The sequence below is a fragment of the Podarcis muralis genome, chromosome 10 (genome assembly GCF_964188315.1).
Source record: "Podarcis muralis chromosome 10, rPodMur119.hap1.1, whole genome shotgun sequence".
Classification (NCBI taxonomy): Eukaryota; Metazoa; Chordata; class Lepidosauria; order Squamata; family Lacertidae; genus Podarcis; species Podarcis muralis.
Window position 1 is genome coordinate 63,243,775 of NC_135664.1, and position 18,959 is coordinate 63,262,733.

An 18,959-nucleotide genomic window follows, 5' to 3' on the forward strand; every position below is an offset into this window, starting at 1 on the left:
CCTCTGGGCATGCGCAGAAGCAATTTCCGGAGCTGCAGAAGAGAGTCTGGCCCATGGGCCTTAGGTTGCCGACCCCTGGTGTAGGGTTAGCCCCTTAGCCTAATGGGAAATGACTGGCTTGGATGTCAAATGTGGCCCTCCAAGTGACTCTCCCCAAGCCACATCCCATTGCTGTCTCCTTTGCACCATCCATGGGTGTTTTTGCCTGTGTGGAATGTGGCCTTGAACTCTGATCGCGCTTCTTGCTTGCCTGGGTGGAGGATACAGGTGTGTGTTGGTGTGCGTGTGGAAACTAGCCTACTGTACAGAGGTGCAATGAGCATTTGTTGTTCTGCCCTCTTTTGCCTCACCCACCCAATTGCATGCTTCTGCTTAGTGGCCAGCAGCTGGGACAGCAGCAAGAACAATTACAAAAATAAAGTCAAAGAGATAAAGAAGAAGAAAAGCTGCTTGTACTATCACTATTCCATGAGCACTGAATGTGCTGAGTCTTCCTTAAGTCTTTTGCTTTTGTTTCCCCCTGCAGATCTGTTTCCCGACTTTTTATTTTGGTTTTTTATATTCCTGTAAACCTTGGAGTTCCCCATAAGTCTACTTGTTCCCCAGTGACCTGGTTCTGGCTTAAATCCTGCCGGCTCTCAGCCATCTAAGTTTGCTGTTAGAAAAAGGGAGCTCGCAAAATGCACTGTGGACACTCGACCAGCTGAGTTCTCAGTTAAAGAGAATGACGATGGGAAACAGAGTTTTCAGCTACAGATGTTCAATGCCAGCCAAACCTGGACGCTGAAAACTGAAAGCCTTGGTCTGGCAAGCAATATTGAAGAGGAGCAACTGTAATAGCAACTGTAGCAGCAGCGGAGGGCATAAATCGATTGTAACTGCTGGTCTGGATGATACCCAGCAGTCCCTTCCATAGCTGCAATCCTGTATCCTGTGCAGGTAGGATGTATAAGAGGAAACCTGGTAAACAGGTCTATCTAGTTCCTTTGCTAAGGGAATGGTCATGCTGTAGCTGTCTAGTTAAGTACCACAGTTTACATGTCCAAAGACATGTTGCCATAGAGACAAATGGGTGGGCCTTTCCTCACCTCACTTGGCTCAAGCCACGTCAATCCTAGGATGGAGAACAATAGGCCAAGTAGAGATGTGAGTTGTGGCTGGAGCTGGAAGCTGGAGACCCAAAGTAGAGGCTTGGGGCTAACCCCTCCATCCCATGCTCGGGTTGTACAGTGGTACCTCAGGTTAAGTACTTAATTCGTTCCAGAGGTCTGTTCTTAACCTGAGCCTGTTCTTAACCTGAAGCACCACTTTAGCTAATGGGGCTTCTCACTGCTGCTGCACTGCCGGAGCACAATTTCTGTTCTCATCCTGAAGCAAAGTTCTTAACCTGAAGCACTATTTCTGGGTTAGCGGAGTCTGTAACCTCAAGCATATGTAACCTGAAGCGTATGTAACCCGAGGCACCACTGTATAGATGTGCAAATAAATGCATATATCCCAAAGACACCAGCATTTCCATTGGCCTTCACCTGGGTAAGCACAGAAACCGCTGAAGTCTCTTGCTGCTCAGAGATCAATGTGCGTTCAGCAATACATTTAAATCACATTCAAAACACACACATATGCCCCAAAGAATTCCAAGAACTGTAGTTTGTTAAGGGTGCTGGTAATTGTAGCTCTGTGGGGGTAAACTACAGATCCCTTGATTTTGAGGGGTTGGGAGGTGTTTGGTTTGAATGAATGGTGCATATGCAACCATCATTTCATACAGGGGTAATTCTCTTATCGGGAACATGGCTACAATATTAGAGGGCAGTTGCAAGAGAATATGAATTGTTCAGCCTGGAAAATCACAGTACCAGTTGCTACATAAAGAGGTGTTGGTGGCATAAGGCCATACAGCAACCTGCCCAAAAGGTGTCAGGGCATGAGAGAGACTAATAAGCCTACATGATGAAATTATGCCCTGCATCTCTTCATGTGCACACCAAGAGCCTGGGACACAGCCCACCTCGGGAGCCACCAAAGTTTTGCTTACCAAGAGCACTTGCATTTTGAAAACTTTCCAAGTCGTCTATTGCATGGTGGGGAGGAACGACTGTTGAGCAAGCCGAGACACTCGCAGAAGAATTGGTCACAGAAACCGCAATGCTCTTGTAATTGTAACTTTAAAAAGAAGAAGGAAGAAACAAATGCCGTGTGATGGAAATGTGGAAGGTTTTAAAATATTTGTTAATAATAACAATGATGATGATGATGATGATGATGATGATACTATTAGGTAAAGGTAAAGGGACCCCTGACCATTAGGTCCAGTCACAGATGACTCTGGGATTGCAGCGCTCATCTCACTTTATTGGCCGAGGGAGCCGGCGTACAGCTTCCGGGTCATGTGGCCAGCATGACTAAGCCACTTCTGGCAAACCAGAGCAGTGCACGGAAACGCTGTTTACCTTCCCACTGGAGTGGTACCTATTTATCTGCTTGCACTTTGATGTGCTTTTGAACTGCTAGGTTGGCAGGAGCAGGGACCGAGCAATGGGAGCTCACCCCGTTGCGGGATTCGAATTGTCGACCTTCTGATCGGCAAGTTCTAGGCTCTGTGGTTTAACCCACAGCACCACCCGTGTCCCTGAGGATACTATTAATACCCTTTAATTCTGAATGGTACATAGGAGCATAGGGAGCTAACTTATATTGAGTTAAAGCATTGTATCCATCTAGCGCAGCATTGTCCACACTGACCGGGAGCAACTCTCCAGGGTTTCAGGCAGGGTGTTCCTCCTAGCCTGACCCAGAAATGCAGCTGAAAATTGAACATGGTATCTTCTGCATGCGAAGCAGATGGTCTGCTACGACCCTAATTTTATGTCCTGGTTTCCTCGTGGGAGCAGTGCCATCGCAACCAGACTTTGGGGCCTATGCCCATGACCTCACAACCAAGGCTTCTCGACAACAGCCCAAACGCTGCCATGCCCAATGGCTATCCTTGATATTTGGTATGCCCAAACTTCTCCTGCAAAGCTCCAATCAAGAGTGTGATATCCAAGCATCCCCTGCCAACAACGCAGGGCCAAAACAAATGTCTGCGCTGCCCAGTAGAAACTCTCCGAGGCTTCAGATATGGTTCACTCCGCTCAGTCCAACTTTGAGATGCTGAGAATTGATCTGCTGCTTAACTATAGTCCTTCCCTCTACAAAGCATTCACAACACTCTGGTCCTCTTTTTGATGCTCATTTGTCTTGACCCATGGACCACCCTCCCTGGTGACAGGCATTTCCCTAAGGATGCTAATGTTGGTAATTGTTAATGCTGTACTTACCGCCCCATTATGAAGTGAGGCACAATCGACACAAACGATCCCATGGACATGATGAGGCACCCAACCGCAATCACCTTTGGACGATGAACTTTCGGCCCCAGGTAACTCACCAAGATCAGCACCAATAAGTTTCCTACATCAGGAGAAGAGATGTGATGAATTCTAGGGTGGGGGTGGTTCAGGGAGAGGCAAAAGGCCTTTCCACTGCAAAACTACAGTAGTTTCCCTCCTGTGAGGGGGCGTGGGAAGGAAACAGGTATACCTATCTCAAAGCTTCCATCGATCAGTCCGACCACAAACGATGGGATTTCAAATCTCCTCTCAATCTGAGTCATCACACTCTTCATGTAGCTTCCCGTAAACGCTTTGGAGAAGAAGGAAAACGACAGCGCCCCCAGGAATATCTGGGGTGAACAGAAAGGAAAACGTGAGTTGACAAAGGAGCTATTGTCTCAAGATAATATAACATCTCAACCACAGAGATAAAATCAGACAAGTCTCTGGCCTCAAGGAGCTTACAATTTAATATGTGGAAGGAAAATAGAGGGAGACAAGGCTAGGGACCATGCTTTTGAACCACCTGGAATTTTTTGGCCATTTGTTGCAGAGAAAGGGAGGTTTTTACCTTTAGCTTTGAAACAGGGAGACATGCTCTCTTCACCAGGTGTGACCCATGGCTTTTGTCCAAGAATGGGGGGTTGTCTTTAGCTTGCTGCAGAACCATTTTTCCATCCATGATGCTGATCTTCTAGCTCGGGAACACAGACCTTTCTGTCTGGGAGGGAAATAGGAACCACAGCCATGTCATTTCCTTAATGATAGCACTTCATGTATTGGACTGAGTCCCAACCTTCAGCATGGCTTCAGTTTAGGATGCAAAACGGGAGAACTAGCAATCTGGATTTGGATCTGAGCCACCTCAGCTGTTTACACAGAGCAATGTCACATCAACAGGCTGCCTCTATCAGAGGTCCTGGTAGTGTCAGGTTTATGCTTGCCTGAACACAGGACACAGAGATGTGCAGCCACTTTTGGGTGGCTGGAATGTAGCTTACTGGACACAGGTAAGAGCTATACCCGTTGTCTGTTTTTGCAATTGCTTGCTATTTGATTGCAGACCCGCTAGCCGTTTGCTCAAGCCCTGCTCCCCACTGGCAAGAATCCCTGGCACAAAAGGAATCTCGTTATTGGTTGCTCAGTTTAATTGTCTTCACCCTTAGGACCCTTTGTGAGACGCAAGGAAGGGGAAGATCTTCCAGGGTGGGAGACCGGGAGAAGAAAGGGAAGCTCCCAAGTGAAAGCTGTGAGGCTCCACCCCTTTCTGTGTGAGACAAGAGTTAAGACTTTGCATTTTCTTTTCTCTTTCCTTTTTGTTTTTATTTAAATTAGTACAGTGGTACCTCAGTTTTCAAATGTCTCGGAAGTCGAACGTTTCGGTTTTTGAACGCCGAAAACCCAGAAGTTAATCTTTCCGTTTTCAAACGTGCCCCAGAAGTCAAATGGCTTCCGCTGAGTGTTTCACAATTTTCTCAATTCAATTTGCAGACCACCCTTTGCACCTCGGTTTTCGAACGCTGCAGAAGTTGAACCGTCTTCCGGAATGGATTACGTTCAAAAACCGAGGTACCACTATATTGTATTATGAAAAAGCTTCCATAAAATTTTATGGGAAAGGGAGAATTGTTTGTCACCCTTAACTCCAACTAAAGTTGTTTTGACTGCTCTCTCTCACCGAGTTTGCCTCTTGAGATACAACCACAACTCTGGAGAACTTTGTGGTGCAGTAATTATTTTAACTGTACAGTATGGGTCTGTTGATGTCCAAGTAATAGAATCAGCACATGCTGCCAGTGTACAGTGGACCCTCGGGTTATGTTACCTTCGGGTAACGTAATCCTTGGGTTGCGAATGCGGCAAATCCAGAAGTGTATACTTCCAGGTTTTGCCACATGCGCAGAAGCACTCTGCACACCGTGCATGTGCACAGAAGCTCTCAATTGCGCCACACACATGTGCAGAAGGGCGCCTCTTTTGGGATACAGCTGGGCCTCCGGAACAGATTCCATTCGTAACTGGAGGTACCACTGTACTCTCTTTTCTCTTCCGCCTTTGGTTGTATGATGTATTACCTAAAAAAACCCACCTCATACCAATAGCTAAAAGTCAATACTCAGTTCTGCATAGGATAGCATTAAAAATTGCCATTAAAGTATCCCATGGCAGCAAGTTCCCAAGATACCAACTGTTCTTTTTTGTGTCAGTTTCAGCTCTGGAGCTGGGGTTTATTTTGACCAGCTCCTGTTGCCAAGTAGATCTCTTAAAAAAAACTATTTATAATTCCGCTTGTAGCCAAAAAAAGGCCTGACTTCACAGTTCTGTGCCCTCCAACATCAGCCACGTCAGCATTTTGTATGCAAGAGTTTTAACCTTTTAAGCAAGCCATGCTCAAGATCTCTAAACAAACTTCAGTTGCAATGCAGAGCAAACACACTTTGGGTCCCTTTATCTCCTGCTGATGATTAACCAGCCAGGGAATCTGACCTCTTAAAATTTTTTAATTTTTAATTTTTAAACATTTTGACCAGCCCTCCTTTTCTTCCCACTTCAATTCATTCCTCCCCTTCTTTGAATGGCTTGACAGCACAATTGTCACTGCATTTCAGCAGAGGGCAGAAATGCACCCAAATTCTGCTCAAGATAAAAAAAATTAAAAATTGACAAGGTTCAGAAGCTTCACAGAACTCTTCAACACTTCTGTTTCATTAGATTTTTGTCCAGCGCTTCCTTCCAAAGGAACTCAGTATTTTTTTAAAAAATAAAACAAACTCTAAACGTTTCAAAAGCAAACAAAACATTATCACAACTAAAAACACAAGCTAGATCTAAGAAATGATAACAACCGACACAAGATCTTATATGATGACCGCTGACTTGGATGGGTTTTTTATTATTATTATTATTACAAAAGCAGGAAGCTTTATTTAGGAATCTGCTCCATATTGCACAGAAAATCTCTGAGAGGATTCGCAACACCCTAAAAATAAAATCACAAAGAATACACAATGTACAAGCAAAAGAACCCACATGTTAAAGTCCCACAGATTACAATTAGATAAGTATCTCTTTAAACGTAAATAGAAACCGAAGCAGAAAACATGTGGGGAATTACATAGACCCGAAATACAGAAATTCCAGAGAGAACCACTTCTACCTACTAATTATGCCAAGTACCGGTATGTATTTATAGGGAGTAGTATAGCTCTCTCCTCGGCTGCTCTCGCTCTCAAATGAAGCTCAGGCTAAAAAGGAGGGAAAGGCTAGCTCTCCCCACCCCTGGACCTCCCTGCTCTCACCAGGGAACACCCACAGTCATTCCTGTAACAGCACCATGTGAGAAGTGCCCTGACCCTTGCAGCAACTCAGAAGGGCGATTTGCAGAGCGACTGGTTTATCCCTCCATGGGATGGGACTGGAAGGGATTAGATCGGCTCAGGATCATGATAACCTACCATTAGCCAAAGTGAAGCGACCTGCCTTAAGCAGAAGATGCTGAGGAGTGTGGGTGGCAGCCCCCGCTAGCTGTTCTTCCTGAATGCCCACACCCCAAGATGTTCCTCTGTAGGATAACAGAGGAGTGAATGTCACATGGTCAGTCTGCCCCCCCCCCCCCCCGGGTATAGTTAAAGCTATGGTTTTCCCAGTAGTGATGCATGGAAGTGAGAGCTGGACCATAAAGAAGGCTGATCGCCGAAGAATTGATGCTTTTGAGTTATGGCGCTGGAGGAGACTCTTGAGAGTCCCATGGACTGCAAGAAGATCAAACCTATCCATTCTGAAGGAAATCAGCCCTGAGTGCTCACTGGAAGGGCAGATCCTGAAGCTGAGGCTCCAATACTTTGGCCACCTCATGAGAAGAGAAGACTCCCTGGAAAAGACCCTGATGTTGGGAAAGATGGAGGGCACAAGGAGAAGGGGACGACAGAGGACGAGATGACAAAGCTACCAGCATGAGTTTGACCAAACTGCGGGAGGCAGTGGAAGACAGGAGTGCCTGGCGTGCTCTGGTCCATGGGGTCACGAAGAGTCAGACATGACTAAACGACTAAACAACAAAAAACTAGCATTTTGCTTCAGGTGCAGTGGAGAATGTCCTCCTCTTGCCAGAAAGATTCAGCTGCCAGCCCAGTGGCAGCAAAACATCTTACTCGGTAATAATAATAATAATAATAATAATAATAATAATAATAATAATAATAATAATAATTTTTATTTATACCCTGCCTTCCCCAGCCAGAGCCGGGCTCAGAGCGGCTAACACCAGTAAAATTACAATAAAAACATAATGGGGGGGACCAATTTAAAATACAGGTTAAAATGCAATTTAAAATGCAGCCTCATTTTAAAAGTAGCCCATAGATCAAAACCATAAGGGGAGGGAAACATAAGGGTCATACTGAGTCCAAACCAAAGGCCAGGCGGAACAGCTCTGTCTTGCAGGCCCTGCAGAAAGATGTCAAGTCCCACAGGGCCCAAGTCTCTTGTGATAGAGTGTTCCACCAAGTCGGGGCCAGTACTGAAAAGGCCCTGGCCCTAGTTAAGACCAATCTAACCACCTTGCGACTTGGGACCTCCAAGGTGTTGTCATTTGTGGACCTTAAGGTCCTCCGTGGCGGGGCATACCAGGAGAGGCGGTCCCATAGGTACATGGGTCCTAGGTAGAACCTCCTCATTCAGATGCAATGTACCTCACAGTCCTAGATGCAAATAATAAGGGGTGGGTATCTCTTTTAGAGGCAGAGGGCGTGCTTTGCATGCAAAATGTCCCCAGTTCACTCTGTGGCATCTCCAAGGAGGGAGAGGAGAGTCCCCTGCCAGAAATCATGGACGGTCCCTGCCAGTCAGTGTAGAAGGACTGAGCTAGATGGAGACTGATGGTCTAGTCCAGAGGTAGCCAATGCAGGCACCAGATATTGCTGGACTCCACTTCCAGTCATCTCTCGCCATGCAGGCTGGGGGTGATGGAAGTTGAGGAGTCCAGCAAAATCTGGAAGGCTGTGCTTGGTGTACTCTATCGAGCCAATTCTTACAAGCTGCCTGGGGCACTGCTTCAGAGCCTAAAACCTTTCATGCACAAGCAGAGCATTTGTGCAAGCGGGAGTAAATAGGGGATGCGAAAGTCACTGCAGCCAAGAGCTAGGTGGGCCTGTGCTTACACATGTATACTACAGCCTCAAAGGCTTTGCTGGATCAAAACAAATGTTTTCCTGCCTAAGCCAAGACCAGCTTTGCACATGCAGGTTAGCCACTGCATTGCGAAATAGCTTGCATGTGTGAATGGGATGACCCAAATGACCATTGCTAGGACTTGCATGTAGCCTCCTAAGCAGGCCTGTATGAAGGCTTTGTTTCCATTCCGCCATATACTCATTGCATGCAGCGCCGTTTCCATTCCACTGCAGTTCGTCTTAAGCCAAAAACCTGCATTCTTAATCTCGCTGTCCACTGTGGCAAAATGGCTCGATTTGTGCAAGTTACATTGTCTTTATGTTATTGCGCCCCTTTCAACACAATGCAAAGGAAGCACAATGCAGATCTGGGGTTGGGTTGGGGAACACAATCAACTCTGTACCATTTGCAGACTGAAAGCAACACCACAGAAAATACTGTTCATATTCCCTGCACTGATTTCTGCTCTGGTAACAACAACAACAACAATTTATTTATACCCCGCCCATCTGGCTGGGTTTCCCCAGCCACTCTGGGCAGCTTCCAACAGAATATTAAAAACACAATAACCTATTAAACATTAAAAGCTTCCCTAAACAGGGCTGCTTTCAGAAAGAATAAGCCAACATCCACTTCCCTTTCTGTTTTCTTCAGAATTCTCCAACATGCCTTGTAAGTCATTCTTCCTCTTCGCCGAATTGTCAAGTTGTAAAAATCTCTATAAATATCATGAATGGTGTGGAGGGGGGGAAACAAAGAGGAACCTCTTGCACTTATAAAATTGCAGCTAAATGAGACAAAATGCCCTTCTAATCCAGTTTCCAATAATGACCATCCAAATGCCTCTGGGGTTCCCACAAGGAGGGCACAAAGGCAAGTGTTATAATTTAGCTCTTTATGCTTGTTTTAAATATTTGTGTATTATTGCTGCATTTGTGCATTATTGATAATTGCTTTATGTCAACCACTTAGAAGTTGGTTCGTTCGATCAATTAAGCAGTTATTATTTTTTTCTCTAAACGAAGTGAGAGTTCCCATTGCTGCTTGCTTCCCCCGTCAATAATATTATTTCCTTATTCTTATTTAGTATCTTCTTTCTTTCTTTGGCAATCACTCGTAGCTGAGTAAGATTGTCTTCCATAAACACGGTTTCAACAATGAGTCCGTAAGTAACTGTGGAGGCCAATTGTGGATCCACACGTCCTTCCACAGTGGGGACATTGGTTTCTGAGCGGGAGTTGATCACGGTGTGGATTTGCCAAGCATCATGCCTTCCTCTTAGCTCATTTCTCCCTTGTGTCCTGAGTTTGAGTGTCTTCAAAGCCCATGACACCTTTGGTAAAGGCTGTTCTCCAACTGGAGCGCTCGCAGGCCAGTGTTTCCCTATTGTCAGTGTCTATACTACATTTTTTAAGATTTGCCTTGAGACAGTCTTTAAACCTCTTTTGTTGACCACCAGCATTACACTTTCCATTTTTAAGTTTGGAATAGAGTAGTTGCTTTGGAAGATAATCATCAGGCATCCGCACAACATGACCAGTCCAACAAAGATGATGTTGAAGAATCATTGCTTCAACACTGGTGGTCTTTGCTTCTTCCAGTACACTGGTATTAGTTTGCCTGTCTTCCCAAGTAATGTGTAAAAATTTTCAGAGACACTGTTGATGGAATCTTTCGAGGAGTTGGAGATGCCGTTTATAAGTGGTCCATGTTTCACAAGCATATAGTAAGGTTGGTAGTACAATAGCTTTGTAAACAAGCATTTTGGTTTCCCTGTGAATGTCCTGGTCCTCAAACACTCTGCGCTTCAATTGGGAGAAAGCCGCACTTGCAGAGCTTAGGCAATGCTGGATTCGGCTTCAATGTTGGCCCTTGTGGAAAGATAACTGCCTAGGTAGGAGAAGTGATTGACATTTTCCAACGTTACACCATTGAGTTGGATTTGTGGTGCTGCAGAGGGGTTATTTTGTACTTGTTGGTGCAGCCCTTTGGTGAGAAAATAAGAAATAAGAAAACCCCTGCTGGATCAGGCCAGCGGTCCAATCTAGTCCAGCATCCTGTTTTCACAAGAACAAACCAATTGCCTGTGGGAAGCCGGCAAGCAATACCCAAACACAAGCAAGATTTGTATACCACTTAATCAAATACCGGTAATCATGTGAGTGCTTTACAAATGGTGATACATTTAGGTAACTCAACCCACAGTTCCTGAGAGGGTGTTGCAAGGGCCAAATGTAGCATTAGACCTCCCTCCTTGGATGCAGAGAAAGAAATTAAGCAGATAGTTGGTAAAGTATGAGACTCTTAAGATCAGGGCCATGGGTTTGAGTTCCACATTGGGCAAAAGATTCCTGCATTGCAGGGGGTTGGACTACATGACCCTTGGGGTCCCTTCCAGCTCTACAATTCTATTATTCTATAAAGTACCTATAAAAAGGTAAAGGGACCCCTGACCATTAGGTCCAGTCGTGACCGACTCTGGGGTTGCGGCGCTCATCTTGCTTTACTGGCCGAGGGAACCGGCGTACAGCTTCCAGGTCATGTGTCCAGCATGACTAAGCCGCTTCTGGCGAACCAGAGCAGCGCACGGAAATGCTGTTTACCTTCCCGCCAGAGTGGTACCTATTTATCTACTTGCACTTTGACGTGCTTTCGAACTGCTAGGTTGGCAGGAGCAGGGACTGAGCAACGGGAGCTCACCCCATTGCAGGGATTCGAACCGCCAACCTTCTGATGGGCAAGTCCTAGGCTCTGTGGTTTAACCCACAGCGCCACCTGCATCCCTATAAAGTACCTATAACGTCCCCTAAACCTGCCTTCAAATCAAGAAGGAAACCACAGCAACCCTGGAGCTGGCATAGTGAATATCTCTTCCACCATTGCCAGTGGTGAGGAAATCATTGCATGGAGGCTGGACTACTTGGGTGAACAAGGTTCTGCCCCACCAACTGCTGCCTGCCTTCTTACTTTCAGCAACTCCAGGGATGGGGTCCTGCCTGTCAACTTCCCCCTGCTAAGGCTCAAGATTGCCCCCTGCAGAACTCAGCAGGTGAGGAGGATGGGGACAAGACTAAAATCAGTTGGCTTCACTTCTCTTTGGTTTGGCTCCACCTACTGTTGGTCTTCCACCCTCCCAATGGACACCACTGCACACAATCCCTGGGAAGGGTTAGGAGTTCAAAAGTCGCTTTGCGCTTATAAGAAACCCATCTTTTAGCCTAGCAGCACTTTGGAACTCACTGCCAATTGATAGTAGGCAGGAGCCTTCGCTGTATTCTTTTTGATGCCTGCTAAAAACTTTTTGGTTTAGACAAACCCATCTGGATGTTTACAATGCTGATGTGCTTTTTAGTTTATTGCTGGTTTTAATTATTTGAATGTTTTGATTGTTTCAATGAATAACATTGCTCTATTCTTTTTGCTTTGAGGTTGGTTGGTTTTACAATCTAGCGGGATACAAATCTCATGAAATAAATAAATAGGAAATAAAATACTGCTCTGCCCTACATCTGCCTGGCACAAGCCTGGTTCAACCACCTTTGGTTTCCTTTCTCTCCTCCCCCCTTTGCTTCATGATTCCAAACTTTGGACTGCATGGTTTCATGCCCCTGATTTAGATGGGGTTTTTCTGTGTGTGTGTGTGTTTTGCAAAAAAATTATTAGTTTTTACAATATCAACGACAAACAAAAACATAAAACAAACAAAACATAACAAACATAAATCATAACCTTATTGAAAATAACAGTTATTTACTTTGTAAAACGACTTCCTCGTTTCCCCTTAGTTGAATTTCATTGCGTATCCTTATAACGGTTTTCCAAATCCCAATTTTAATACCCTTTAAATTAAACATTAACATCTTTAAATCTTCTCCTTCTTGTATAAAACATATTATTTTATCAGTTAACATAAATACAATCCTAAGCCCATTAAGTATCTGGACGCTACTTCCAGTTATTTTAGCTTAACAAATTTAGCTAAATAATCATTAAATTTCTTCCATTCTTCGTGGTGTTCCTCCTCTTTCTGGTCGCGGACTCTTCCGGTTAGATCGTTCTTTTTAACTTACTCCAAAAAGTGGTAAACCAGAACCAATTAATTTGGTGGCTTTCCTACTCGTTGTGCTGGACTCTGGACATCTGCCCCAAAGTCCTTACCTGATCATGCCAGTGCCCAAAAGTCAGGTTCCAGGGTCATTCTGCCCCTGAATCTGGAGATTATCAGTCAATGAATAATCCTGCATGATTTAAAGGGGATTGGCCAACAGAACTCAGCTGGTTTTTCTCCTTCTTTTCTTCAAAACGTTGCCTATTTATTTTTCTCATTTTTGTGCACACGCTATCCCACCAAGAACTGCATCAGAAAGTGCAAACAAGTGCAAAATCTGAAGAAGGATTCCATCCCGGATCTGCAGATTTCAATCCACAGAATTGCAGTTCCTCAGCACAGCCCTACTGGCAGGTCTCTGGGTCTCAGGTTTTGAATGGAACAGACTGGAAACTGGGGCAGTTCTATTCTGCATCGATATTCATAACATAGGAAGCTGCCTTATCCTGACTCAGACCATTGGTCCACCTAACTCAATACTGTCCACACTGACTGGCAGCATCTCTCCAGGGTTTCCAGCAGGGGACATTCCGAGTCATAGCTGGAGGTCTCGGGGATTGAATCTGGGATCTCCTGCATGCTCTCTCACTGAGCTACAGGTCTTTCCCTCCAAAGAACATGGGGAGCTCCCTTATACAGAGAACACCCAGCTCTATATAGCTTGCACTGACTGGCCGAGGGTCTCTGAGAACTCAACCTGGGACCTTCTCCATGCAAGGCAAGGGTTCTGCCACTGAGTTAAAGCCCTGCTGAGCAAGTAACATATAAATAGGCATTTAAAAATAAGACAACAAACAGTGGCCGAGAGGCCTGAACAAGTCACAATTCATGAGCGTGCTAAAAAAAGAGGCTTTTGCGGGATGGAAAGAACAACAGTCCCCTGTCCACTTAAAGCGAAGCTCAGTCAAGAGGTCATTGTGCATTTGCTCGGCAACACATTCCTCAGTGTCAGAGCATTAAATGGAAGCGACAGAGAGAGCTGGGCAGAAGCAGAGAGAGAGAACTTACTTGGACCTCTGGTCAGTCAAGCAATGTTCCTTGTTGCTTCTGGAGCAAGGAGGAGAGAGCTCAACGTCACTGCCAGGGACCGGACTCCTTTAAAAGGTGGAGACCGGCCCACTGTGTTGCAACACGGCTGGCTTCCCAAATTCCCCTATAACCACCAACGCAAAGGCATTTTCTGTTGTTGCTGCTGCTGCTGCTGCTTGCTTCAATGAACTGCAGATTATCGCACGGCTGCTAAGCTGGCAGGTTGCCCGCAAAGTTAGCAAACCGAACTATTCCAAAGAAACCACATGTTTTCAAGGTTTTGAAAAAGGAAAGGAGAATAGAAGGCTGGGAAGGAGGGGTGGGATCCTGGAAGTTCTTCAGTCCTGAGGGCATCAGGTGAAAGAGAATGTGGAACTGTTCCCTCACCAAAGACAGGTGATCGTCTCATGAAATCCACAGCGAACGGGTGTATTCCTCACCCTGGCTGGAGGCCAGAGCAGAAAAAAACGAGCAAACAAAATTTAAGTACGCAGAAGTTGTTGCAGAAAGACTCACGTCTAAAGTTTTGGGAGCCTATTGCACTGCTAGAGTACATTGCGAGCCAGAGGTCATGTGGTTTCAGGAGAGACGCAAGCATGCCTTGTTGCTCACATGAATCAATTGCGGCTTGTAAGACGAAGCTTGCATATGACCATACTAAATTATATCTGAAGCAGAAACAAGGCACAGACTTCTCTCCAGCATGTTTTAACACGCTGCCCGTGTGACCCAATTGTGGCTTGCGAGATGCTTGCCGAGGACCTCAAAGCAAGCTGTGCCGTTCAGCCGAACCCTGTCAGAGAGAGAAGCAGGTGGAGAGAATGGAATTGTAGCATTGTAGGGTTAGAAGGGACCCCAGCGGTCATCTAGCCCAACCCCCTGTAATGCGGGAATCGAAGGGCGGCGGCTGAGTGGCAGAACATCTGCTTGGCATGCAGAAGGTCTGCTGTTCAATCCCCAGCAGAGCAGAGAAGGCCTCGTCTAAAACCCCTGAAGAGCCACTGCCAGTCAGTGTAAGACAGTTGCCAACGTCCCTACGTATATTTTATTCACACCACTTTAGAGAACACGGCTGTTCCCACTCCCAATTTTGGGGAAGGGCTGTAGTTCAGGGGTATTAACTTAATACAGTGGTACCTTGGGCTACATACGCTTCAGGTTACATACGCTTCAGGTTACAGACTCCACTAACCCAGAAATAGTGCTTCAGGTTAAGAACTTTGCTTCAGGATGAGAACAGAAATCGTGCTCCGGAGGCGCGGTGGCAGCAGAAGGCCCCATTAGCTAAAGCGGTGCTTCAGGTTAAGAACAGTTTCAGGTTAAGAACGGACCTCCGGAACGAATTAACCTGAGGTACCACTGTATCATTAATATTATTTGTCGTCATGATCATCATCACACCTAGCCCTGGTCTGGAGTCCTCCAAGGACAAACCGGACACGTCGCAGGGCAGAGTCTTGAGGAGTTAGACATGGCCTCCTGAGTATGTCCTGGATGGGCATTCCTGCTGAAGAACTCTTGACACCCTCAGAGCAGGAGGTGGAGCTGGGCCACAGTTCTCGAGAAGGCCCTCAAACCCCCAGGCTGAAGAGCATGTGTCTACAGACATGGAGTCAGCATGCGACTTGTGTGAGAGATGTCTACTTGAGAGTAATCAACCCCAGAGGTTCTTTCATTACCTGCAGCTGTTTTTCGGGTGTGGCCTGGGAGGGCAGAGTGTATGAGGTTCTCCTCTTGAGCCTTCTCCAGTGTTGGGGAAAACACAACCCTCCACTTGAAGCTAATACCTCCCTTGTCACTGAATTCCTTGTGATATTGATTTTGGACCGCTGCCCAACCTCTTCTCAGGATCAAGTCTGTTTCTCTCTGCTTACTGTGGTTTGTTTCAGCTTGGCTGTAGGTCCAGCCCTCCCCTTTCATGAGAGATTTGTATCTCCTAAGGCTGGGCTCCTAGTTCCTGAGGTCAATCCCTGGTGTGTGAGACACAGCTTGTTGGGATTTTGCCTCAGTTTATTGTTCTGTATCCAGCCCATTACTGGGTGGATGCAAGTACCGCTCCAGGGTCTGCACAGATTTAGATGACCCAGAGAAACAGCTCCGGGTGTATGCATTGTGATGGCCCCTTGCTCCAGATTTATTTATTTATTGGATTTATAAACCACCTTTCTCTCTCCAGTGAGCTCAAAGTTGTGTACGTGGTCCCACCCCAATTTAATCTCCACAACAACCCTGCAAAGTGGGTTAGGCAGGGTCACCCAGTGAAATTCATGGCCAAGTGGGGGTTTGAACCCTGGATGTCTGGATCCTAGTCAGACGCCCTAACCCCTTACACAGCCAGTGGCTCCAGACAGATGCTGAACAAGAGGGAAGCAGAGTCTTGCCTGTCATACGTAGCAATAAAACTGCGCCAGGATTTGCCGTGTTCAAATACTGGCATTGTTTGGGCTATTATCTTATCAAATCGCTTGCAACCCATTGAAAAGAGCTCTTCCCTTATTATGGTTTAATCTGATGTGTCGGCAGTTGGATTTTTTTGGAAGGAAGAATTATCTGCAGGGCCAGTTTCAGAAGGTATAATGGGGAGGTGGGTGATTGTCCCCACCTCTCTCCCCAGCCCCACCTCTTTCTTTCCTTTCCTTTTCTTTCCTTTCCTTCCTTCCTTCCTTCCTTCCTTCCTTCCTTCCTTCCTTCCTTCCTTCCTTTCCTTTCCTTTCCTTTCCTTTCCTTTTAAAATAAATTTTTATTGATTTTACATAAAGTTATTCAATTGCCATAATTGTTCCAAAACATAAAAATAAAGAAGGTTCTTTCAAACCTTCAGACCTCCTTCCCTCCCTCCACGGGTTCCGTTTCAAAAAGTTTAACCTTTCTTCCTGCATCTTTTACCATTATCAGTCTATTATATAATCACATTAACCAAAGTTCATTTCACTTTACAAGTGTCATTCTTATCCCTGCCAATGATTTCAACTGTGGTCTTTGAAATACAGTCATACCTCATGTTACGTTTGCTTCAGGTTGAGCGTTTTCAGGTTGTGTCCTGCAGCGACCTAGAAGTACAGGAAAGGGTTACTTCCGGGTTTCGCCGCTCGTGCATGCGCAGACGTGCAAAATGACGTCACGCGCATGCGCAGAAACGGCAAATCGTGACCCACGCACTCGCAGACGCGGGTTGCATTCCTTTCAGGTTGCGAACGGGCCTCTGGAATGGACCCCGTTCGCAACCAGAGGTACCACTGTATATTAAAAGGTTATTCTGATCTTTTAAGAATACTTTGTCTACCTGGTTTCCGATCTTTCCCGTCAGTCTTGCCATTTCTGCATACTCCGTCAGTTTCGTCTGCCACTCTTCTTTCCTCCATCTTTCCTTCTCTATCTTTCCATCTCTGGGCTAGAAGCATTCTTGTTGCTGTCACTGCACACTTAAACAGCTCCCACCTCTTTCGTGACTTCCCTGTGTCTGATTGGGATAGTAAGCCATGGATTGGGAAACTGAGACCTGGGATGTGAATGCAACTTCCCAAGCCCCTCTATCTGGTGCTGGAGATCTCCTGCCCCCCAAGTCCCCTTCTCAGCTATACCCCTTACTGCTCCTCCTTCACCGTCTCTGTGACTGTCATTTACTGGCTGGAATGTGTCCTTGAAGTGGATTTGGACTTGCTTGCCTACACGGGGGCTTGCGAGCGGCATGTGTAGAAAAGGGTTTATAACTTTTTTTTTGTACAACCTCATGTTCCTGTAGCTGAGTTAGATGAACTTTTGCCTAAAAACAAAGGAATGAACTGCCATTTCAAAATCTTTTGAAAAAAGGTCACCCTGAAATTGATAGATCGATATTTGTATATGTGTATAACGTTTTGTGTCATTATATAATACAGGAAAAATAGAGTTTGCAAAAATTTTCTAATACAGTGGTACCTCGGGTTAAGAACTTAATTCATTCTGGAGGTCCCTTCTTAACCTGAAACTGTTCTTAACCTGAGGTACCACTTTAGCTAATGGGGCCTGCCGCTGCCGCCGCACGATTTCTGTTCTCATCCTGAAGCAAAGTTCTTAACCGGAGGTACTATTTCTGGGTTAGCAGAGTCTGTAACCTGAAGTGTCTGTAACCCGAGGTACCACTGTACTTTTGCAAATTTTGATGTTACTGTGTACCATTTTGTGTTCCACAGCTGCTGATCTTACCAGCTGGATCGGATCTTACCAGATGTGCAGAAAATCCAAAGAGAGGTGTTGCTTAACCGAGCTTCAATTCAGGGAGTGAGATTGGATTTTTTTTTGCAAAGCATAGCCATGGAACAACAAGAAAAACTGTCAGACCGAGGGGGGTTGATTGGCACACAATATGATCAAAATACAGATCAAACGAATGCGTACCAATTTGTTTCTGATTGTGTACACACCAGGAGGCATTTGCCTCATGCAAATATGTTCACACCTTGGCAGAGATGAATTAGGGACGCTAATCGGTGTGAAACTGGTTTGCGAAACAAGGTATGAAACAGAAGCATTTCACAACAAGGTAAAGGATACACATGAGTTTTGGAAGTGTGAACACAGATTAAGAGTTTGGATTTGATATCCTGCTTTATCACTCCCCGAAGGAGTCTCAAAGCTGAGAGACTTCAGAGAAGTGTGACTGGCCCAAGGTCACCCAGCAGCTGCATGTGGAGGAGCGGGGATGCGAACCCAGTTCACTAGATTACGAAGCGGCTAACATTCTCCTTTCCCTTCCTCCCCCACAACAAACACTCTGTGAGGTGAGTGGGGCTGAGAGACTTCAGAGAAGTGTGACTGGCCCAAGGTCACCCAACAGCTGCATGTGGAGGAGCGGAGACGCGAACCTGGTTCCCCAGATTACGAGTCTACCGCTCTTAACCACTACACCACACTGGCTCTCACTGGTATAAATAAAACCCCAGGGCTGAGAGTGCACTGCAAACAGAAGTGTTAGCGCAGCCTCAGAAACCTTCAGTCACATGAAACTGAACCCATGTAGCATTAGACCCACATTTGCCACCCTCACCTCAGAAATGTGTTAAATTATCAACTCATTTAAACCAGTGACCTAACTAATTTGCTTACTGTTTAACCCCCTGCTAAACCCACAGCACAGTGAAAGGGACTGAAAAATAGAAGGCTGGGCTCCTTCACAGATGTTTAATGGTTAACAGTGAATTGTCTCCTCATCAGTATCACTGCCAAACAAATGTGGACCAAACTGAAAATGTGAAGCCAGCATCAGGTGTTTAAAATCTGAATGTTTTAAGTTC

The 18,959-nt window shown here is 45.6% G+C and overlaps 1 protein-coding gene across 3 annotated transcripts in view; it reads right to left on the reverse strand.

The window, feature by feature from the left end:
- The window catches only part of LOC114605642 (solute carrier organic anion transporter family member 1C1-like), a 32,237-nt gene extending 18,295 nt beyond the window's left edge, over positions 1-13,942 (reverse strand). Inside the window, exons 1-5 of one of the 3 annotated variants that reach the window (XM_028747099.2) lie at positions 13,666-13,942; positions 3,949-4,094; positions 3,586-3,727; positions 3,324-3,456; positions 2,039-2,166 (exon numbers count right to left, since the gene is read on the reverse strand). In XM_028747099.2, the coding sequence (XP_028602932.2) occupies positions 2,039-2,166; positions 3,324-3,456; positions 3,586-3,727; positions 3,949-4,059 (514 nt within the window). In that variant the 5' untranslated portion in view covers positions 4,060-4,094; positions 13,666-13,942. Of the gene's footprint in view, positions 1-2,038; positions 2,167-3,323; positions 3,457-3,585; positions 3,728-3,948; positions 4,095-6,538; positions 6,626-13,665 lie in introns of those variants that run through there. The other 2 variants (XM_028747100.2, XM_028747101.2) reach the window with 2 other exon arrangements.
- Between the last annotated feature and the right edge of the window lie 5,017 nt (positions 13,943-18,959).